Raw genomic sequence first — 25,148 nt, 5'->3', positions numbered from 1 at the left:
ACCCATTGATTACCACCCTCTGTCTTCTCCCACTTAACCCCCCCCTTTTATCCATTGTAGCAACTTACCCTTAATACCATTCTGCTCCAATCTGTACAATAGTCTTCCATGCGCAACAGTGTCAAAAGCTTTCCTGAAATCCAAATATATGATATCAAAATTATTTTTTGCATCCAGTTCCTTTGTAACCACATCATAATATCCTATTAAATTTGTCAGACAAGACTTTCCCTTAACAAACCCATGCTGTGTCTGAATTATTGCTGCAGTCTTGTCTAGATGATCCTGCAATGCATCTTTAACCAGTGACTCCATTATTTTACCCGGAACAGAAGTTAAACTAACTGGTCTGTAAATACTCATGTCACCCTTCGATCCCCCTTTGTGAATTAGGGATACATTTGCATATCTCCAGTCCGTGGGGACCTCCCCAGAGTCCAAGGATGCTCTCATAATTATGGCTAAGGGTTTGCTTACTTCCTTTAATATAACTGGATAGATCTCATCCACCCCAGGTGCCTTTCTTATGTTTAACTTCAACAATTTCTCCTCCACTTTGCTTTCAGTTATTACAAAATCATTAAGCACCCTGCTACAATTTGATAACCTTTTGGCATGTTCAATCCTTAATAACTCCTCATGTGTGAATGTAGATGCAAAATACTCGTTCAGTTTGTTTGCTATCTGAGTAGGATCATCAACAATCGAACCATCGATATCAAGTGGACCAATCTGATTCATCCCCTTCCTTTTAGAGTTTATATAAGTAAAGAAATCCTTGCTGTTTTTCTTAGCATCCTTTGCCAAAGATTTCTCATAATCTGCCTTTGTGACTTGATTACAGACTAGCTTATATCTGCCATGAATCTCATTGATTCATTTGACAATCATTTAGGCCTAAACCTTGAACAATATTTTTTCGTAGGTATGAAATGTTTAGTGTAGCTCCCACGATTAATTCCTTGAATGCTTCCCACTTAGAATTTGCTGTTGGCAACATCATCAGTTGTTAATTTACATGAAAATGTAAATTAAATTCTGTGTTGAAGACATGTCTATAGTAATACTCTTTAAGAGGTTCAGTCTCTTTGCTCACACCATTCACAATAAAGCACATACATTTTTCTTACGTTCAAGTCAGAGCTAAGGAACTTCCTGTTCGGATTATCTTTTCGAGAGTAATGACTTTGAAATGCTGGGACAATATTAATGTAATCCTTAAGTAACTGTTTTTGTTTGTCAGTTATCTTTTGTGCTGCTACACGTTTACCCCTTAAATCTTCTCCTGCAGACTTCCCCTTCCTTACTTTTTCTAAAGCTCTTGTCACCCTTCCATCAGATACAACAAAAGTGTCGAGAAAGAATTTTTTACAAACGCATACTGTGGTATTTTCTTTTTGAATGTCAGACATATTTGTACATTGCTTTCCTCCCTAACTGCCATTCCAAGGCCACCTTTGCTTTATAGGTTCATGATGTATAAGACTGCATAAATATGCATATGCAGGAGTTATGCATTTTGTTGAGAAAAATCGGCCATGGATATAAAATTATCAAATTGCTTTCTCCTTTCCTCTTCTGTTAAGGACTCTACGCATCTTTTTTTACAACCACAATCTAAGTTTTCAAACTGCTTACACTCAACTTGTGTTCCTTTTGAGTTCACATACGCCTGACCCAAATTGCAAAGTCTTCTGGCTACAGCTCTTTTTGACTTTTACGTTCTTTAAGTTTTCTAGGTCTGAAGGAAGTTTCCTGGTATACTTCTTCTACTTGGTTGGCCTCGTGACGTGCTCCATTTCTCGAGATTTCAACTTAAAATCCTACATTTATTGAGATTTCAACTTAAAAGACATCTTGCTGCATGAAAACGTGAAATACAAAATATGAAAAGACATCTTGCTACAACAATACAAACTTGAAACGTAACCTCCATCATACAAGCCATTTAGGAACAGAATGGTGTAAGTCAGACTTACTTCACTATGATAGAACTGCAACTTTGACTTACTTTGCTATGAAACTAAACAGTGAACACCTAGAGAAGGCAGGAAATATGAACAGCTCATATTTATAAAATTACTGACTTACACCACTATGATTCTCAACACACCCCAATTATATATATATATCTGAAGAATTTTTGAGTGATTCACAAATTTTAAAGAGGATCAACTGACTGTCGAAGATGATCCCTGCTTTTGCCACCCTTCAACTTCAAAAACCAATGATTCAATTGCTTGTATTTATCAACTGATTAGAAGAGATCGACATTTAACTATCCAAAAAGTTGCTAGTGAAATTGGTATTTCTTAGGGAACACAGCAATCGATTTTAACACAAGATTTGGAAATGCAATGCATTTTAGTCAAGTTTATGCCTAACATTCTCACTGATGATTACAGCAGCAAGTTCTTGCTTTTCAGGATCTTCAACGTGCTGCTACACACTTTGTTTTTTCCAGTTATTACTGGTGACAAATTATAGGAGTATAGCAAAAAAAAAAGACAATCTCAATCAAATGTGCAGATTGTCTTCATCATATTTTTTGCCTCATGGGGTATTGTTCATTATGAATTAGTTCTACATGATCAAACAGTGAACGAGGAATGCTAAAAAACAGTTCTACTGCAATTAACTGATTCTGTTTGGAGAAAATGGCCAGAATAGTAGGCTTCAGGGAATTTCTTTAGAAGCCCCTAACGCTGTGGTTTCACATCCATCATATTCAATGGATTTAGCTCCTGTGATTCCCTCCCTCATCAAGCTGAAAGTACCCTTTAAAAATCAGATTTTCAACAACTAAGGAAATTATTTAAAAGTAACACAGGAACTATTGGAATTAGGGGAGTACAATGCACTTCACCAGTGGGTCCCACTGCATAGAAATTAAAAATTGTCTGAGACCACCTTCATAAAAGCAAAAGCCTTTCCATTACTATTTGAAGTGCTGGTCAAGGCATCAAAAGCGGATAATGTAGGGATATCAGAGACATGGTGTCACCGAGATATAAGGAATGCAGAATTGGAATTTGGAGAGTACAATGTGTACAGAAAGGACAGGCACAGGATAGGAAGGGAGGAGGGGTTATGCTGTTAGTTAAGAAATAAAATCTAAGGCAGTGCATCTAGTTGACATGGTGGACAGTGCAATGTTGACTCATTTTGGTGTAACATAAGCACTGGGAAAGCAAAAATGAGAGTATGAATATGTTATAGGCCTAATGACATTGATAAGTACAATGAACATCTGTATAGAGAAATAGAGTGGGCAAGTAATTAAGAATATCTTATAATGGGGCATTTTAACTTCCCAGATATTGGCTCGAACTTGTGGGTTGGTCACTCACACACTATCAAGAATTTTGTGGATTTATTGGATGATTGTTTTCTACAGCAGCATGTTTGAGAGGCAACCAGAGGGAGTAATAACTCTTGATATTATTATCAGCAGTGATTATTCATGCATTAAGAATCTGCTGATAAAGGAACCACTAGGTGGCAGTGATCACAGTGTACGGATGTTCGATTTACTTAAAGATGTAACTACCTTCAAGGGTAAAGGGATGGGTTTTTACTTTCGTAATGGTCTCAGACTGTTTTAAAATTCTATACGGTGGGACCAACAGAAAATTATAAATGGGAAGCATTGAAGGAATTAATCTTGGAAGCTTCTAAGCTTTTCATACCAACTAAGAAATACTGTTCAAGCCTAAATAGCTTTCAGAAGGAGTAATGAGACTTGTGGCACAGAAGAAAAATGCATGGGATGTATATAAATTATCAGATAACACAGAAGCCTTTGGTAGCTAGAAGCTAGTCCATAATCAAGTCATAAAAGGAGGTTAGGCAAGCATAGGCAGATTACGAGAAATCTTTGGCAAAGGATGCAAAGAAAAACGGTAAAGATGGCTTTACTTATGTAAATTCTAGAAGGAAGTGGTTAAGCCAGATTGGTTCACATGATATCGATGATTTAAATGTTGATGATCCTGCTCAGGTAGCTGAAAAACTGAATGAGTACTTTGCATCTACATTCACACATGAGGAATTCTGTAGGAGAGTGGAGGCCAGAAGCGTATCAACCTCTAACTGTGAGCTAAATGATTTTGTAATAACTGAGAGCAAAGTGGAGGACAAATTGTTGAAGTTAAACATAAGAAAGGCACCACCCGGGGTGAATGGGATCTATCCAGTTATATCAAAGGAAGTAAGCAAATCTTTAGCCATAATTATGAGAGAATCCTTGGATTCAGGGGAGGTCCCCACAGACTGGAGATGTTCAAATGTATGCCCAATTCACAAAGGGGGGATCTAAGGATGACACGAGTAATTACAGACCTGTTAGTTTGACTTCTGTTCCAAGCAAAGTAATGGCGTCACGGGTTAAAGATACATTGCAGGATCATCTAAACAAGATTGCAGTTATAGACATAGCATTGGTTTGTTAAGGGGAAGTCTTGTCTGAAAAATTTGATTGGATACTACGATGTGGTCACAAAGGAACTGGATTCAAAAAATAAATTTGATATCATATAGTTGGATTTCAGGAAAGCTCTCAATAATGTTGCACATGGAAGACTGCTGTATAAATTGGAGCATTACCACATTAAGTAAGGGTTAAGTAAATTAAATGCTAGCATCTTTACCTTCTTCTCAGATAAAACACTTGGGGGGTATACATTTAAATTAGAAAAGAATGATCATAGAAAAGATATGCAGAAATTTTCAATCAGTAAAAGAGTAATCAACTGTTGCAAAAACTTTCCACCCAGAATTGTGGAGGTGAATAGTTTAAATTTAAAGGTTTGGATAAATTATTTTATTTATTTATATTTTTTTTTTGTTTGGCTGGTGCTGTATAAGCTTTATTGAGCGCTCTATAACCTTGCATTGTGTTGCCAATACTAATACAGTAGATCCCCGCTTTACGATATTAATCTGTCCCAGAGACACCATCGTATCATGAAAATATCGTAATGTGAACCCAATAACATGTTTTTTTTTTTTTTTTGTAATTTGTTCAAAGACCGTAGAATTTGAAATTTTCACTATATAACTAAGCTATTTAATCTCTTTTTCTTTTACACAATGTTGTACATACACGAATTCAATACAGGAAATTTGTGTCAAATAAGCACAACACAAAAAAATCACTTCAACTAAAGGATGTAAAAACAAAACAGGTGGCCAACACGTTTAAAAACACTACCATTGGCTGAGAGGAAGGATCACTTGGTCCGGTCGGCGACAATCGTAAGCCCATCATAAAGCGAAATGTGAAAGGTTTTATTATGGAGAGTCCATTGTAAAGTGATTTGATCATATAGTGAACCAATTGTAAACTTGGAGGTCCATTCTAATGCAAAAAAGAGGTGAATTTTTTATCTTGAAAATCATCAAGTACAGCTGCAGTACTCACCACTAGAAATCGATGTGTCACTTTTTACTTTGGACATGTAAGTTTTCTGAAGAAAGTGTGTATGTCCTTTCACTAGCATGTTCCAAAATATTATTTCAAAATGAATCAACACAGTACAGAGGAACACGCATACATTAGCAGTTGCATTTATCACAATCCACTGGCACATTTTTTATAATGTCTTAGAAACTTTATTCTATATTCAAATTTCTTCCCCTTGGTGATGTAAGCATAGCATCTATTTCAATAAGATATTAGCATCATGGAAATCTTTATCAGGATAGATAGAGCCCAAGTATGTTCCTGACTACTGCTAGACAGACAGTTTCATTAAAAATCTCAGAAACATTTTCTGTATTCCCACTTAAAACTTCTTTCATTTCAATCTTAACATGCAAATAGAAAAAATACATAAAAACCTTGATACATAAGTATTATGCAAACAATCAATAGAAAAGATAGGAATAATTCTCTGACTTCCCTTAACTGATATACTGGAAGTGCTATTGTTATTATTTGTTTTTTTTTTAGGAGCATTAGCAACCGAACCCTGGTCTAATCAAGTAGCGTGTGCTACGCACTGCTGCTCCTGCCCACCTGGCTACGGAGGTGCCTACTGGAAGTGCATCAAGCCATAAAATTCAGCACTTAAACCTAATCATTAAACCTTAGGAAATCTGAGACAATTGCCAAAAAAAAAAAAAAAATTATTTATAACTTAAAAAGTACTTGAATGATGTATCTTATTTATCATAAACCATCTAATAAGTTTCTTACCTGTAACAGTTCTACAGTCATAGGAAGCTTATGAAGTTTATGCAGAATATGTAATGTCTGGAAAAAAAAATTACAATTAATTAGTGCAGTTTATTCATAAATAAAATATAGTGACTACTGAATTCAAGTAAATTCAAAAGGTAATAATAATTCTTGAAGTCATAAGCTATACAAAAACGTACAAATCTATGCCAAAAACAAAATTTTCTTTTTTTTATACTTCAGGAGTGGTATACAGCGTCAGAAGACTATAAAACTGAGATTAAAAGATTATTACCATATTTTCTGTTTGCATGTTGCCTGAACTTCTATTGCATTCTACTATATGACAATACATCCACCACATGATGGACATAACAGCTAAAAAACTAAACTTCCAAATGGGTCTTCAAGGTAATGGAAGAACTGTTCAATTCTATTGCTGAAAAATTCAGAGCTTAAGGGACTGCAAAGGCAGAGAGCAACTGGAGCCTTTAGTGCTGGAGAGGCCCAAAATGAATACTATCATTATGGAATTAAATAAAGTAGTTAGGCTTCTGCAGCAAGTCAAAGTTTGTTTTGGGACTGATTTTGAGAGGAGTATAAAGGTTTGCAATAGCAAACAGCACACCCGAAACAAATATTATAGAATAGGAAAAGGAAGGTCATATAAATAACCTTGAACTCCTACTTCAAGAGATCATCGCCTGCTGCTCTCAGATTCTTTGGTGATCCATGTGGTGCTACGAAAAATATAAATTAGTCATTCTAATTCATTTAAAGTCACAATAAATATTCATTTATAAATGATGTGTTAATATATCTACAAATTTTGATATTAATAAATATGTGCTTATTCTTGATTATTTCTATATATTTAATATTATGTGGTATTTCAAAAATGAATAAACTAATTTTTCTTACATTACTAGACTTTTATTCTCATTTAACAAATGGTATTCTAGAACCAATATAGTTATAGCAGGAACCTCCTGTACAGTTTAATTTTTAAATTCAAAATTAGCATTAGTAGAGGCATATGATGCAAGTAAGCAAGCTTATATAGCATCAGCCAAAAAAACCCCCTCCCATTTCACCCATCCATTCACTTCAAATGTTTGTCTAGTTCTGCCTTTAATTTATTTAAGCTGTCAACTTCTGCAACAACAGTTGGAGGTTTGTTCCAGCAATCAATCACCCGCTTTCTAAAGGCAAATTTTCGCACATCTGTTATTTGATGTGCAAAAATTTGCCTTTAGTCTGAAGTTTTATATCTGAAATTTGTTATTTAATTTAATTCTCTCCCTAGAAATACAGGCATACTGTATTTTTATTTCTCAAATTCCATATGTTGAAATAAATTTTGTCCCCTTCCTTACTTTTCAGGTTTAAATGGAAAAACATGGTAACCTTAATCCATTCATGCCATTTATAGATAGCTTATTTTGAGACCTTTAACATTATAATTTTGCTTCTTTAGATTCCAAACCATTTTCACCATCAGTGTTCTGTCAAGAGTAGGTCCATGCATACACTACTCCTGATCCTCAGCACTTCTCCATATCTCCTTACCCTCAGCGTTCCTCTTCACCTCCCAATACCACCACCCCCCTTTTCAATTCATCTATATATAATAGATTTCCTCAATCGCCCTCAAACCAAAAGTTGAGGGCCTTTCTCCTTGCAACATGTGCCCAATCTAATTTATCTTTTACCCTCTGATTATTTCAAACATCTCTCACTCACCCATCTCCTTTATTAGATTAGTATTAGTATTAGTAATGGCCGCACGGTGCAAGAAAGCCTATGGCTTATGCTGGTGCACCAGCCAAAAAAAAAAAAAAAAACCTATATAATATCGGTGTAGATACACCATAGCTAACCCATAAAATTAAACTACATATGTAGTGCAAATGCATCATTTTAATTATATCTCATATTGTGGTTACCTTCACAACGAGATACCAGGTATTGTACTACTTCGAATAAGCTGTGAACTTGCTTTAACACTTCTCTGGTAGAGAAGACTACTGTTTTTTATTCTCAGTGGGCACCAACACCCAGATGGAACCGTTTCAAAGCTTGTTGGCCTTTCATTGGTGGGTGGGCAGGTACCCTGGTAATGCAAACATGCCATCACAGTTGAGAAGTTAATTCCACAATATGAGAGATGCCAAATGATGAACAGAATGATACTGTATTTAAAGACTAGAGAAGCATTACTTATTCGAAGTAGTGCAATACCTGGTATCTCATTGTGAAAATAGCCACAATATGAGATATAATTAAAACAATGCCTTTACACTACATACGTAGTTTAATTTTATAGGTTAACTATGGTGTATCTACACCAATATTATATAATTAATTTAAACGCGTATGGAATTATGCCTTGTGCATTTGGTATTTAAATACAGTATCATTCTGTTCACCATTTGGCATCTCTCATATTGTGGAATTAACTTCGCAACTGTGATGGCATGTTTGCATTACCAGAGTACCTACATACCTACTCGCCGATGAAAAGCCTTGAAACAGTCACCGCAGGGAGCCTGATATTCATGGTGTTTCCGAGAATAGGTAACAACAGTCTTCCCTACTGGGGAAGCATTGCCTATTTGAGGAGTTTATGAATTTGAGTGGTGTGAGTTGAAGGAGTTAGTCCCTTTTATTCTTCTACGCCATTTTTTTTCTTCTTCCTCTCCTATTAACTTTCCCTCTACTTCTTGCTTTTCTAAGTCTAATAGGAACAAGTGGATAGTAGAGTTATTATCCCACACATATACAACTAGTTTTGAAATGGTGCCATCTGAGGAGCCTGATATTCACAGTTTCCAAGAATAGTTAACAACAGCCTTCTCTACTAGGGAAGTGTTGCCTATTCGAGGAGTTTATGAGTGGTATGAGTATGAGGAGTAACTGTCCCTTTCCTCTTTCAAAGGCATTTCTTCTTCTTCCTCTCCTACTATCACTTTTCTATACCTTTTTTTGCTTCCTAAGTCTAAAAGGGACAGTATGAGGATAACAGAATGTCTTATCCCATACCATTTTTAAAACGGTGCCGTCTGGGTGGTGTTGCCCACTGGGAATAAATAACAGTAGTCTTCTCTACTAGAGAAGCATTACTTATTCGAAGCAGTGCAATACCTGGTATCTCGTTATGAAGGTAGCCACAATATGAAATATAATTAAAATGATGCATTTACAATACATATGTAGTTTATTTTATGGGTTAACTATGGTGTATCTACACCGATAGTATACAGTTAATTTAAATCCATAGGGAATTATGCTTCGTGCATTTAGTCTTTAAATACAGTATCATTTTATTAGATTACATATAGAGATATTTTAAACACTGAAGTAATAACAAATAAAATTTTAAGATGTTTATTGAAATCTTGTACAACCAAGATATTCATATAATCAAGTGACTGAAATACTGGTCTCTAAATGTTGTTGCAGATGTTAATTAATCACATAAATGATTTAAAAGGGAGCATTTTCTCAATCCCTGCATGAAAAACCAATATGTGATGGATTCAGTGGGAAGGCTTCTATATATTTCATTAAGTGCTTAATTGGTGAAAATTATATAACTTGTCAGAGCTAACATATGAAATACATCTGTGATCCATTACTGTGCTCCAATTAACACACATTCAATAATGATACTGTTATTCTGTTACATGTACATATATCCAGTTACATACAGTTTTACATCTTGGTGTTATACTTACAAGTTACTACTGTAATTGCAGACTCCTGATCTATGTGTTCATCCTGGAGTATAACCAGAAACTTTATTTGAGATTAGAAGCTAATGTGCCTTATAAATTTGAATGCAAAACCAAAGCATTTTGGTGTCGCCTTAAATATTTTTTCAATAGTCTCATGTACATTGCTGCCATGGCTATACATTCTCATGATTTTAACTTTCTAACTTGTAGAAGTGCTTTTGTAATAACTGTTATTTACCATTTGGGTCAGATGAGTGAAAAGAAAAAGCAAAAGTAACTTTATTTCCAATTCCTTATGTTTAAAGCAATTTTGTCCCAGGTTTGAATGGAAAAAAAATGGCAACCTTGCCCTATTCCATACTATTTTGAAGACAGCTTATTTTAAGACCTTTTAACAGTGTTTCAGCACATGCTACACCACTGTTAAAAAGGTCTTTAAAATTAAGTAGTAGATGCCATCATAACTTTTGCTGAAAGCATTGACGGTACAGCATCTACCAGCAGTGAGTTGGGTTAAAATGATCAGCAATAAGTCTGATAGTGAAAGATAAAAAGCAAATATATGAGCAGTCAGCAAATTTCTTACACTCCTGAACACAGTAATATAATGGAAACTTTTAGTGTATCACACTCAGAATCCATGAGCTTTTGAGAATATATCAAAGTCTTCACCATCAGTGATTTGGAAATTGAATAAGAAAGCATGGATACTGCAACGCTTTTTCAGGACTGGTTTCTGCACTATTTTCTACCAGAAGTTGAAGGTGCCTCCGTAGCCAGGTGGGCAAGAGCAGCAGTGCATAGCACACGCTTCTTGATTAGATTGGGGTTGGAGCCCGTGACCACCAAATACGGAGGATGCGGAAAGATCAGGGAATGACCACCGCATATCTGCGGAGCAATATGGCCTTAGTTGCTAATGCTCCTAAAAACCAAACAACAACAACTACCAGAAGTTGAAAAATATTTGTTGGAACAGAACCTGGCATTTAAGGCATTAATAAACCTTGATATTGCTCCTGGTCATCCTCCTCATAATGTGGATTCTCACCCCATGTTAGAGTGGTGTTCATTCTCACAAAAAATCCGATCCCTACTCTAGATTATGGTTCGATGGGTCATTTTTCACCTTCAAGCAGTATTATTTAAGAAAAATATGACTCAGGCCATTGCTGCTACTGACAGGAAGGATGCAACAACTGTTATATAGTTTTGGAAGGCAATATAATATCCTTATGGTGTGATAATTACTGAAAACTGGGAGGTTTTCACACAGTCCACTATGAAGAGTAGCTGAAGGAAGCTACATCCACAGTTTGTTCATGGTTGTGAAGAATTTCAAGAAATGCAAGAAAACATCACTGGAAATTTTAGAGACCGCAAAACACCTTAACTTGGAAATAGATATTTAAGTTATGAATGAGCTGTTGGATGTAGAGACACCCTCATGATTGCCGATTTGAGTTGCAGGTATAAACACTAAAAAAGAAAGGAATGATAGCGATTAAGTCGCAAGGCCTCTTTCAAAGAGTCCAAACTACAAAAGCTTAAGAAGTCATGATAAAGTTGGAGGAGATAATAGTCTTAGAGAATTCTGATTCCACTGTTGAAAGAAACAATAATGCTGCTTTCAACAGCAGGATTGGAATCCTCTGTCTGAAAGAAACAATAGAGAACTTAAAGTAAAGAAACCTTTGGATGGCAGTGATCATAATGTACTGATATGGGATTTATTCTAAGAAATAACAACTGTCAAGAGTAATGGGATTTTATTGTAACAAAGCTAATTATAATGGGATCAGACATTTTTTACCCTTTTCAGCAGGACTAACTGATGTTAAAAATGTAAATGCCAAATGGGAAGTGTTTAGAGAAGTAATCATAAAGGCTACTAAGAAATATTGTTCAATGTTTAAACTGAAATGGATGCCAGATCAAACTGATGAACTTAGTGACAAAGAATAAGAATGCATGGGATTATTATAATTGTCATAGGACACAGAGTCCTACAATAAACACAAAGTAGTCTGTAATAAAGTTACTGATTGGGTTAGGCATGCTAAAGCACTCTATGAGAAGTCTCTAGCTAAGAGTGAAGAGAAAAACAGCAAGAAATTCTGCACTCATGTTAACAGTAGAAGAAACGGATGTGCTCCACTGGTCCACTAGATATGAATGGTATAACTATTAATGATCGTGTATTGGATAGTGGCAAACTGAATAACTATTTTGCATCTACAATTGCACATGAAGTTTCTAGAAGTTAGCAGATGTCTATCTAATACTGATTGGAAGTTAAGCAACAACTTTTGTGATAACCGAGAAAGTTGAAAAGAAATTACTGAAGCTAAAACTGAACAGAGGTGCCAGGCTAATAAAGTAGATTCAATTATACTAAAAAAGGCTGCAAAAGATACAGTAAAACCTTTGATTACGATAGTGAAATCTATGAAAATGAAATAATTAATCTCATCTTCATGAGAGCATATTCTTATAACCATCCTTTTCTCCATGGTGTCAGAGTTCTAGTCAGTCACTGCTTATGTAATTTTATAATAGCTGGCTATTTGACAGTTATTTGGTGCATCAACTCTGGTTGTAGTGTGTACCAGTTCATATGGCATACTAATGTTTTATTGTGTATTAAGGTTTCCACCTCATTTCACGAAGCCTTTATGAATTCCTCCAGTCTGATATTATCTAAACCCAGATACCTCTAAATAGTAGTAGTAGTGGCATGTGATGCAAGAAAGCAAGTGTATGAGCTTATGCAGCATCAGCCAAAAAAAAAAATCACACCATTCCCTCCTTAAATTTATTCAACCACAACTTCCACAACGACAGATGGAAGTTTGTTCCAGCAATTAACCACCCGCTGGCTAAAGGCAAATTTCCGCACATCTATTCTACATCTGTCTTTTCTTAATTTGAATTTATGCCCCCTTAGGTTCGTAATCTGAACAAGTGGAAGGATCCCATCAGAATTCAGCATGCTCAACCCATTCAAGGCCTTATACACTTCAATCAGATCACCACACAGGTGCCTAGTCTCCAGCCACTGCAATTTGCAGAACTTTAGCCTCTCTTCGTAAGAGGATCCCTTCATTCCCCTCACCAATCTTGTTGCCCTTCTCTTTACACGCTCAACAAATCGACATCCTTCCTAAAATGAGGCCTCCAGACCTATATGCAGTACTCAAGGCATGGCCTGACCATTGCCTTATACAGAGGGACAATCACCTCCTTTTCCCTGCTAGCAAAATTCCTATATATCATTGACAAAACCCCATGACCTGACCTGTTTGCACTGTTCAGAAAACTTCACATCTGAAGTTTTACTCCCAGGCAAAACATTGTGCAAAACTTCATATCTGAAGTTTTGCACAATTGCTCCCAGGTCTTTTTCATTTTCTACCACCTTAAGTGTAGTACCACAGTTGGTACTTTTCTCTCGGGTTACTTCTACCCATATGCAGTACTTTGCATTTGTCAAGGTTAAACTTCAGTTGCCACTTCTTAGCCCATCTGCCCAAATTATCTAGCTCCTGTTGCAGTAGCACACTGCCATTACTGTCATTAACAACCCAGCCAACCTTTTTTGTATCAATCTGCAAACTTCGACACTAAGCCTGATATACCTTCATCAATATCATTGATAAATATACAAAACAACAGTGGACCCAACACCGAACCCTGTGGGACTCCACTAATAACATTAGTCCACGAAGAGCAGCACCCATTGATTACCACCCTCTGTCTTCTCCCACTTAACCATCCTTTTATCCATTGTAGCAACTTACCCTTAATACCATTCTGCTCCAATCTGTACAATAGTCTTCCATGCGTAACAGTGTCAAAAGCTTTCCTGAAATCCAAATATATGATATCAAAAATATTTTTTGCATCCAGTGAGCGACTATACTGTCAAGGACTGATACCTGGGACAAACAACACCTGACATTAGGGTTCAGATGAAACACACTTAGATTAAACACAAAGAATATCAATAACTTTTGTGATAGCGGAAAGTGGATGAACAAGACTTTCCAAACATCCTGGAGTTACAAGCTATGACAAAATGCTGAAGTAAAATTAAGTCATAAGTGTTCAGTGATTATGAACTCAAATCTTGGAATTAGGTGTAAACTATATAAAACAACCATCCAGTCATCAGTGAAATTTTAACTTTTTTCAGTTTCAGCAGGCACCAAACAATTTTGGTGCTTGCTGAATGTAAAAGATAAAATCATCTGGTCACATTAGAATGAGGAACTGTTTTACATTATAATAAATGTAAAACATTTCCTTATTCAGATGTGACCAGATGTTGATGGCCAGAACCAGGACAAAAATTATTTGTAAAGCCTAAAATCTGAAACAGTAATTAAAAAAAAAAAAAAAAAAACAGTGGAAAGCGATGTTTATTAAAGACAACAGTGGAAAGCATGTTTATTAAAGACAATATTTGCTCTAAAAATTTAATATTATTTAACATGGTGATATTTGCTATAAAAATGAAAAAAATAATTGTTTTAAAATGGAAAGTACAGTTTAATATATTGCAAAAAAATTACTTTAATACATTTGAGGAATTAAGCAGTATATAATAATATAAAAAGGAGCCAAAGGTTTTACTCTATATTTCATTGAGTAAATATTTTTTGAATATTTTGAATGAACTTCTTCTTGCCCTATCATATTTGGATTCATTTTATAAAAATATATATATGTTAAATTTGTTGAATTTACATAATATAATGGAATTACACAATCCTAGAAAAAATTGGGCTTTTTAATATGGTTCATATAAGTAAGCGAAGCATAAACAAAGAGTAACAGATGTTGGAATAAACTGTCACCTAGTATTGTGGAAGTGGTTAGTTTGAATAACTTTAAAGGTCTGAACAATTATCAGAAGGAAATGAGCAAATTAAGTGAATTTTTTTTTGTTTGGCTAGTAATCTATATAAAATTTGTTTACTTGCATCCTGTTGCCAATACTAATAAATGGAATATATATTTAACACTAATTAATGGTAAACTAAGTGAAGGCATTTGTAAATGTTCAGCACTTAATTAAGGGAACAAATTTTTATTCAATGCATAATTTTAGCATTTCAATCACATTATCCATATCACTCATGGCCCTCCATCATGCAATTTTCAGAACATTCATTTTTGATATTTGTTTATTAAATATGCCAAGCAAGTTATGCATAACATGGATATACCCTCCATTTAAGGCAGAGTCAAAAAATTTTACAATAAATTTTGATGGTTTTTCTTCTGCAAAAAAAATGCTTTCGATACTTATCTTAGTGAGATCCAGTATTCCTAACATTTCTCCAAGTGTCACCAGGTAATATAAGGTGGTAGATAACCTTCAATCACCCAGAGGACTGAAGTGGTGAAAATCATGTTTAGTCTCTAGAGCAAATTTCTAGCATTTCTTGAGATTATGGCTTTGAGGATACAGCTCTAAAATGTTTTTTTCAAACTGGCTACTAGATAGTCCACCAGATAAAACTTACTGGTAAGTCTACAGTGGCATCTGGATTGGTTAGGGCAGTGGTGTGCAAAGTATGGTGCACGACCCCCAGAGGGGTTGCATCAAATTTTAAATAAAATTAGTTACTGTGTACATAAATGCTAAAAAATCTGTTGTTAAAATTACTTTTTCACTACTATAGGTATAGAGACCTTACTACTCGATGAAGTCTGAGATACGAATGAATTCTACTGCCACTCTTTATTTTTTAGACTGGTTTCACATGTGATGCAGGTGGCTTTCTTACTTATTGTCCTTGTGGGTAATATGCCTTAATTTGCTCACTAGCTATAGACACACAGAAAGCAGCTGACTAGTGAGATTTTTCAGTATGTATTAATACTTCTCAGTACTACTCAATTGCTGAACCATAATCCCTTTAGCTCTTAATTCGTGCTTCCTATAGCAAAAATTTCTGAAATTGCATAAAGGCCAGAAGTGCAAATATACGGTGGCAGTAAATAGCAAGTCTGTTGCGCACATGCTTTATTCTGCTTTGCAATTCGGTGCTTTCATGTCAACTTGGATGTGTTTTTCATTCATCTGCTACTTTTTATATTATCGTTGTTTTTAAGAAGAAAAAAAAATATATTTTACCATGGACAATTGGGTAAACAGAACAAAATGGTCGAGGAGCGACGACAATAATGTTGCTACAGATACTTCAGAAGCTTAAAGGATAAGAAATGTATCATGTGAAAATTTGGACACTTATTTCAAGTGTAGTGCAACCACCAATTTTGGTAGAGAGCCATCATATTCCAAATCAAAAAGAATGAAAAAGAATAGAAAATATCAAGAACAATTTATGAAGTATAGCTTTACTTAGTGTTGTTGATGATGAGCAACGTCCTTTGTGCGTAATATGTTACAAAAAACTGGCTAACAAAAGCATGAAACCTATTAAATGAAAAAGACACTTACATACAATACATCCAGAGATAATGAAAAATACTGAATCCTTTTCAAAAGACATGCCAATGCCATACAAGGTCTGAAATCTTTCATGAAGAAACATGCGACAGTTCCTTGTAAAGTTTTAAGGGCATTGTTGGAAGTTTTATATTAGATACAAAAAAATTTGAAATCACAAACTATTGCTGAATCTCTTGTTCTCTCTGCTGCTATAAAAATGATTTCAGTTATGCATGGAGAAAAGTCCAGCAACGATTTAAATACCATTCCTCTATCCACAGACAGTCTCACAGCGTATTACAGTAATTGCAGACAACGTAAGATTCAGTTTATTAAATTGATTGAGAGAACGTCCAATTTTTGCTATACAGTTATATGAATTCACAGATATTTAAAACCTTGCTCAACTTATTGTATACATGAGATACTGCTACGAGGGAGATATTTTAGAGAATTTTCTATTTTGCAAAGCTTTGGAAAGAAGAACAATGGGCAAGAAGATTTCTGATGTTATAAATATTTTCTTTCAAACAAATAATCTGACGTGGAACAACTGCTTTGCAATTTGTATTGATGGTTCGGCTGCATTAACGGGATAAAATTAAGGTTTAAAAGGCAAAATAAAGGAAATTTCTCCTAATATAGTTTTGAATCATTGAATTACACATAGGGAAGCATTAGTAGCAAAGGAAATGCAAACTGATTTGCATAAAATTTTGAAAGATGTGATAAGTGTGATCAACTTTATTAAAAAAATTGGAGCTTAAATAGCAGACTTTTCACAATGCTTTGTAATGAAGTGGGATGAAACGTTTCTTTTATACATGAAAGTGAGGTGGTTGTCCGTGGTAAAGTGTTGCAACGTCTTTTTGGCCTCAAACATGGTTTTACTGTTTTTATTGGATAAAAATCAGAACCTTGCTCAATTGTTTACAAATCAAAAATGGCTTGGAAAGCTTAGTTCCCTTGCTGAGATATTTGAAAAACTTAATGATTTAAATTTAAATCTTCAAGGACAGGGAACAAATATATTAATACTCAAGTGATAACACAGACACTTTCAAATGGAAGCTTAATCTTTGGAAATCTGAATTTGAGCATAATAATACTGAAATGTTCCCATGCTTTTCTGATTTTGTTATAATATTGACATTTTACAATTTAGGGATATTACTGTCACCCACCTAACAATGCTAATTAAGAATTTTTCCAAATGATTTAATGTATCTCCAGAAAAAAAGTTTATTGGATTTGTGATCCCTTTGCTTTTGATATTTCTTCATGTCCCAAAATTACCATGCAGCAAAAGGAAAATCTTATTGACTTGTCGTCTGATGAAGCATCACATGCTCTTTTCAAGACTACTTGGTAAAAATTTTGGCTTTCTCTTCAAGACAAGTATCCAAAATTATCGAAAATGGCAATACAAACACTGCTACCTTTCAGGTCTAGATGTTTATGCGAGGGTGGTTTCTCAAAATTAACAGCTATAAAAACAAAAAAGCATTTCAGGCTTGATCCAGAAGATGACATATTTGGTGCAATGTTTGAAATTTAGTAATTTCAAACATTGCGCCAAATATGGACCAAATATTACCGGTTATCCAGGTTCATCCTTCTCATTAATGGAATTATGTAATTGTTTTGTAATTGTTCATTTTTTATTGTTTTGTAATCTTAATTGAAGAATAAGAATTTGATTTGTTGTTTTTGCTGTATTCAATTAAAATACTAAAAAGGTAAAGTGCAGCCATTATCAACCCACTGCAGGATGGAAGCCTCCTCAACAATTCATGCTGAGGGAAAATGGACCATAATCTGCCACGCTGGTCCAGTGTGGGTTGGCAGATCGACCGTATTCAGCAGTCAGGGGCTTGAACCCTGGTCTACTCAAAGAGCACGTGCTACTGCACTCCTGCTCCTGACCACTCAGCTACAGAGGCCATCTAAAATACTAAACAATTATCTTAATGTGTAAATTAAAATGAACACAATTTTTTTTATTCCTTTCTCAGTACTCGAATAAAATTTTCTACTACATAATTTATAAAATGCAATTTTAATTCTCTAAAAATCTGGTCATGCTACCTCAGGGTTTACATTGAGGGGTCGCATCAATTTTATATTTAATAAAGGGGGGTCGCAAGCAAAATAAGTCAGCACGCCACTGGATTAGGGTAAACTATCACTTCCTCTAATCTCCCAGCTTGTGACTGGAGCTGGGTGTGTAATATCCAAAAATTTTATCGGTTCATATAGCATGTTCCCCTTCATCCCAAACTTTTACTTCACCTTCAGCAATAAAAAATAAATAAATTTTCTGTTTATATTCCGGGTACCAAACAGTCAGAGGAGTTCACAAGCCAGAGAGAATAGAAGAAACAGCACCGTATTTTGCAGTTATGGGCCTGAATCCTGCTCACTCAAAGCACATGTACTTATGCACCCTCATGCCTGACCAATGCATTGCAAACAGTGAAACTAATAGAGCAAACATCTGAAAAAAGATATAGACAGACTTCCCAAAAACTTCTTGGTTCATATTCAAAAATATATGTTGTGTCAGTTCCAATGTTAGTACTGTTTCATTTTCACTTGCAAGATGCCAAACTACTTTTTTCTGCCAGGCCTCAGTTTTCTGTTCTCTCAACCACTACTGATCTCAGTACAGTTGAGCCTCAACTCTCAGTTGATTACTCGACTCAGCTGCCCTTTATTTACTCTTTGATTCCTTTTGCATCAAAGGAAGTACTTGTACACTCTGATATTCCTTATCAAAATTTACTAATCTGGAATCCCCCCTTTTTGATCTCCTTTGGATTAAATTCCTTTTTTCCCATTCTCTCAATTCATCTGTTGTTGTTGTTACAACTCTAAAATTCATTTGGAATTTTACTTCTTTCTTTGAAACTGGACTATTTCCAAAATTTTCCTCACAAAGGAGTTTAACCAAGTTAAGGCAGATTACAAGAAGTTGCTGACAGAGTGCACAAAATGCATCTTTGCACAAAGACGTCTTTACTTATATAAATGCTATAAGAAAGAGAATGAATCATATTGATCCACTAGATATGAATGGTTTAACCATTGATGATCATGCTCAGGTTGCTGAAAAGTTGAATAGGTATTTTGCATCTACATTTACACACAAGAAATTTTTTAGACATCTGAATGCCAGAAGTTTATCAAATTCTAATAGAATTAAATCATTTTGTAGTAACTGAGAGGAAAGTGGAAAAGAAACTGTTGAAGCTAAATGAAGAAAACCACCAGGGGTTGATAGGATCCATCCAATTATACTAAAGGAGACAGCAGAGAAGATAAGTAAACTTTCAGCCATAAATATGAGAGCATCCTTGGGTTCAGGAGAGATCCTATATACTGAAGTTGTACAAATGTATCCCCAATTCACAAAGGTAGATCAAAGGGTGAAGTGATTAATTACAGACCTGTCGGCAGACTTCTGTCCCAAGGAAAATAATGGGGTCATTGGTTAAAGTAACGCAGGACAAACTAGGAAGGAATGCAGTTCTATTGCAGTCATAGCATGGATTTGTTAAGTGGCAATCTTGTCTGACCAATCCGATTGAATATAATGATACAATAACAAAGAAACTGAATGGAAAATAACTTTAACATCATATACTTAGATTTCAGAAAAGCTTTTGATACTGCTGCACATAAAAGACTGCTGTATAAACTGGAACAGTGTAGCATTAAGGCAAAGTTACTACTATGGATAAAAGGATTAAAAAGTGAGTAGAAGTCATAGCGTGGTTATCAGTGGGCACTGCTCTTCTTGGACTAACATTATTTGTGAAGTCCCCCAAGGTTCAGTGCTGGGTCTGCTCTTCACTTCTATATTTATTAATGATATTTAAGAAGGCATATCAGGCTTATTGTTTAAGTTTACAAATGATACAAAGGTTGGCAGAGTGGTTAATGGTAGTAATCTGTGTATGCTATTGCAACAAGATCTACAAAAATGGATTGAATAAGCCTAATGCTGATGGAATGGTTAGGAAAATGGGCTGAGACGTGGCAGTTCAAGTTTAACACTGATAAATGTAGGATACTGTACACGGGTAGCAGTAATCCCAGATTAACATACCACCTGTTTGACACAAGCAGGGTACTGAAGATTGAAAAGACTTGGGGGTAACTGTGGAGTTAGATGTGAAGTTACCTGAACAATACAGATAGGCTGCCAGGGCAGCTCATGGGGTTTTATCAATTACATACATAAATTTCGCCAGCAGGGATAAGAAGGTGATTATCCCATTGTATAAGGCAATGGTTAACTACATCTCTAGTACTGCATACAGGTCTGGTAGTCTCACTTTAGAAAGGATGTGAATATGTTAGAATGGGTGCAGAGAAGAGCAATGAAATTAGTGAGAGGATAAAAGGGTGCTTTTACAAGGAAATGCTTCAGTTCTGCAAATTGCAGCATCTGAAGATTAGTTACTTGCAAGGAGATCAGACTGAGGTGTTTAAGGCTTTGAATGGATTAAGTAACCTCAATGCTGGTGGAATCACTCCCCTTGCTCAGGCTATCCACATTACGGTTATAAATTCAAATTGGAGAAGGATGATTGCAGGGCAGATGTGCTGAAATTTGCCTTCAGCCAGTAGTTGGTTAATTGTTAGAACAAACTCCTATGTGTTGCTGTAGAGGTGAGTAGTTATAATTTCTTCAAACTACTCACCTCTGTAGCAACACATGGGAGCAGTATTAATAAATTGCAGGAAGAACTAGACAAACAAAGTAAGCTTTGTTTGCATAATTTGCTCCATTAATACTAATACTATTTCATTTTGCAGTTGATTACTAAGCACCTTACAAAATACTGAGTATTTAATTCAGTCAGACAAAAAGTGTACACAAGTCCTGAGTGGAACTTTTTATACAAATCTTAAAAACATTTCAGATCATTAGATATGTTTTATTATGATGTGCTAGTAAGTAGCCCATATCAAAATACAATTGTAATACTAAGATATTTGCAGTGTAATTCCACAAGCTGCTTGATGCCAAACTTCATGCCAATCTATGTCACAAACATAGCTTTCGTTCATTCGCATTTACTATGAAATAGCAAATGGATGGAATGTTGTGACAATCCCAGAGAATAAGAGAGATCAATCCACCATGGAAAGGCTGATCCTCTTTTACACTGAACCTTGGATTTACAAGTAGCCTATTTAATTTTTAAAAATATGGACACTAGTCGTGCTATTCACATTACATATTAGGAGACCGAAGCCAGGTTCTATGATTGTGAGTTAAAAAAAAAATAAATAAATAATAATAATAATAATAATAATAATAATAAACACTGCTTCTTCCCCATCCCATGTTTAAACGGAGGCTGTTTGATATGGGTCGGTTATAGGGTTTACTACGTGATCAAACATATTATATCAAAATTTATGGTAATAATCAAGAATAAATAATAACAAACAGAGGGAGAGAGAGATCCTTTCCGCAGCGAAGCATATATCCGTTGTATACGTCACTTGAAAGGTTCAATTTTAACTGTCTCCATTTCCTACAAAACAACATCCCACCTAAGCATAATAATAATTAATACGGCCAATTATAAATCATCAATTTCACTTTACCTTTTCTTTCCCTACACCTTTTTCTAACTTTTTCTTCCAGTGTAAAATATGATCTCTCCGATTCGCCATGTTGTCAGCTGGCACAACAATTTCAGCCGTCTGGTGTTTTCTAAATCAACTATGAAATAATCAAATTACACAAATATGAATATACTGTACTTACAAGTAATAAGTAAGAAAGTTTCAGTATGCAAAGGTTAATTAGCAAAGCTAATCGAAAGCAATTATTTGTCCTACATAGAATGTATTTATAATATTTGTATCAATAAATATTAACTGAAGAGCATAAAAAATAGTCTGGGCACTAAATAGCAATGGAAAATGTTGACCATACTTTTGTTTGTTCAGAGGCATCGAGGAGAAGAGATCAGGCGGTCTGCTTTCCCAGATTTTTTGGAGGTTAGCGTCTATAATTGGAGTCTGGGAACAGGGCTGTGCAAATGGGAGGTGTATTAGATGCGCTGCACCAGGGTCCTCGATCTAGGGGACCCCAATCGAGGGAGCCATCAAAGTCTCAACATAAATAAACGAGGCCCCTTGACCCCGTGTTTAAACTATTATATTAGGGCCGCCCATTCTTTCTAATATATACCCATTGATGTATTTTGTCTGTAAATTGGGTGTGTTCTCTAGTCGATTTGCCTGTTTTGTTGGACAAAAAAAAACCAGTATCTGGGGAGGAAACCTTGCTATCTACGCATGAGCCCGATTAACTCAGCCAAGGAGTGAAAAAAACCCATTAAAGTTCCTGGCGTCAACGACGGCATCCGAACCCTGGCCTTTTCCACCCAGTGTTGGGGGGACAGCGACGATACCACTGTGCTACCCGCGCAGACTTGTTAGAAAGAATAGAACAAAATCCAGGAATTTCGACAAGGAGGGTTGCTCTCTTCCACTAGCAGGTGATTCAGAGCAGTTGTTGAGAGACCGTTAAGGCTTTTCGGGCAGACTTGCATCGGAGAAATTGGGGCTCCAGTGGTGGTTAGACCATTACAATGAGCCTATTGGATGCCATTGTGGTTACTTCCTGCATGAATGACCTGTGATGCTGTGGTTTTATTGTGGTTCCAGGGACTGCATGTGGGGAGTGATTGTGGCATTCCTCTTTACCATTAACTGTTGTGCTATTGGAAATGTTCAGGTTTGAGAAAAAGTTATGGTATTTGTAACTTTTCAGGCTTGGCCATAATTTCTGGTTTTGACATTTACTTCTTAGATTAGAGTTCTCATTTTGAATCTTCATAGTGGACCTACGAGTGTTAATTGGATCCTCAGAGAATATCACAACATTATATTGGGACTTTATAGAGTCTGATACCTTCATGTTATTGCATTGTGATATAGACGGTACATTGAGAACGACAATCTACAAGGGAATCTGAGATAATTGACATCAACGTTGTTGGTGGTACAGCATTGTAAACAGATTGCAGGGTTGCCAGGAAAGCTGGCTGTGACCACACAGTACAATAAATAAAAAAAACATGTAACAAATTACATTTTTTTCATGAACACACACATGTGATGATTTACCATTAAGTAAATGTTCATCTTCTCGATATTTGCTGGAAGAGAGAGCTGAATTTTGTGGGACGAGAGGAATCCTTGCTGTCCTTGACTGAGACCAACTAACTAAGCCAAAGAGTGAAAAATCCCATAAAAAGTCTCCACGTCAATAAAGAAATTCAAACCCAGGTTTCTTCCATCCAGTGTGGGGAGGATGATTATAATTTTGATACAAAAATGAATGCAAAAAAAATAATTTTGACATCATACACTTGGATTTCAAGAAGGCTTTTGATACCGTTGCACATAAACGAGTGCGGTACATACTGCAGCAATATGGCATTAAGGGCACTAAGGATAAAGGGATGGTTAAGTGGAAGAAGACATAGAGTAGTTATCAATGGGCACTGCTCTTTGTGGACTAATGTTATTAGTGAAATTCCTCAATATTCTATGTTGGGCTCATTTTTGTTTTCAATATTTATTAATGATATTTATGAAGGTATATCCGGCTTAATATCTAAGTTTACAGATCATATTAAGGTTGTCAGGCTGGTTAACCTCAGTCATCAGAGTGAGCTACCGCAACAACATCTGGGAAAATTGGGTCCATGGGCTGAGAAATGGCAGTTGAAGTTTAACATTGAACTGCATATAGGTAACTGTAACTCCAGAGTAATATCAACTGTGTGGTACTACACTCAAGGCAGTGGAGAATGAAAGAGACCAACGGGTAATTGTGCAGTCAGGTATGAAATTCTCTGAGAAGTGCAGACATCCTGCCAGGACAGCTCACGGGGTTTTGTCAATGATACACAGAAACTTTGCTAGCATGGATAAGGAGGTGATTATATTTGTATGAGGGTATGGTTAGGCCACGTTTTAAGTACCATATACAGGTCTGGAGGTCCCACTTTACGAAAGATGTAGATTTGATGGAAGAGGTGCAGAGAAGGACAAACAGACTGGTGAAAGGAACAAAAGTGCTCCTACCTAGAAAGGTTTCAGTTCTGCAAACCAGGTCTTGAGACTAGGCACCTGTGAAGAGATCTGACTGAGGTGTTTAAAGGGTTGAGTAAGCCGAATGTTAATGGAATTCTTCCACTTGCTGGGAAGAATTCCATTAACACGGGGAAAAAAATCAAGTTGAGGAAGGTGCGCGGAAGTTTGCCCTCAGAGTTGATTGTTCGAACAGGCTTCAAGCTGTTGTTGTGGCTGTAGATGGGTACAATAAATTCAAGGAAGAAGTAGACAGATTCTTGGAAGGTACGAATGGGTGAACTGTGTAGTGGTTTTTTTTTTTTTTTGGCTGATGCTATATAAACTTGCTTTTTTCACCATTAGTCATTACTACTATTAATGATAATATTATTATTATTATTATTTCTCTACGACATCATCCATAGATGGATGACGTCGTAAAGAACTATTAATCATACTGCATCCAGTGTGGCGCAGGATAAAGTCACTGGCGTTCAGACCTTAGGCAAGAGGGGTCAGTTCGAAAAATCAGAGACTCCCGAGGAAGACAGTGGAACAAGTGGCGCTGTCCCCCGTATAGCTACCACAAGAGAAGGGCAAGACCATCCAGCTCCACCAACTGGAAGTGCTTCATGCGCAACTGCGCTATTGACCA

The 25,148-nt window shown here is 35.8% G+C and overlaps 1 protein-coding gene across 1 annotated transcript in view; it reads right to left on the bottom strand.

Annotated features, from left to right (window-relative positions):
• Positions 1–22,395, bottom strand: part of EloA (transcription elongation factor elongin A) — a 123,316-nt gene extending 100,921 nt beyond the window's left edge. Inside the window, exons 1-3 of the mRNA XM_090386935.1 lie at positions 22,341–22,395; positions 22,007–22,115; positions 6,200–6,256 (exon numbers count right to left, since the gene is read on the bottom strand). Of these exons, the coding sequence (XP_090243061.1) occupies positions 6,200–6,256; positions 22,007–22,115; positions 22,341–22,360 (186 nt within the window). The 5' untranslated portion in view covers positions 22,361–22,395. The remainder of the gene's footprint in view (positions 1–6,199; positions 6,257–22,006; positions 22,116–22,340) is intronic.
• Between the last annotated feature and the right edge of the window lie 2,753 nt (positions 22,396–25,148).

The sequence above is a fragment of the Mastigoproctus giganteus genome, chromosome 12 (genome assembly GCF_048544385.1).
Source record: "Mastigoproctus giganteus isolate SK-2022 chromosome 12, ASM4854438v1, whole genome shotgun sequence".
Taxonomy (NCBI): domain Eukaryota; kingdom Metazoa; phylum Arthropoda; class Arachnida; order Uropygi; family Thelyphonidae; genus Mastigoproctus; species Mastigoproctus giganteus.
The sequence above is the reverse complement of the archived record's forward strand: the minus strand, read 5'-3'. Positions and strand labels throughout refer to the sequence as shown.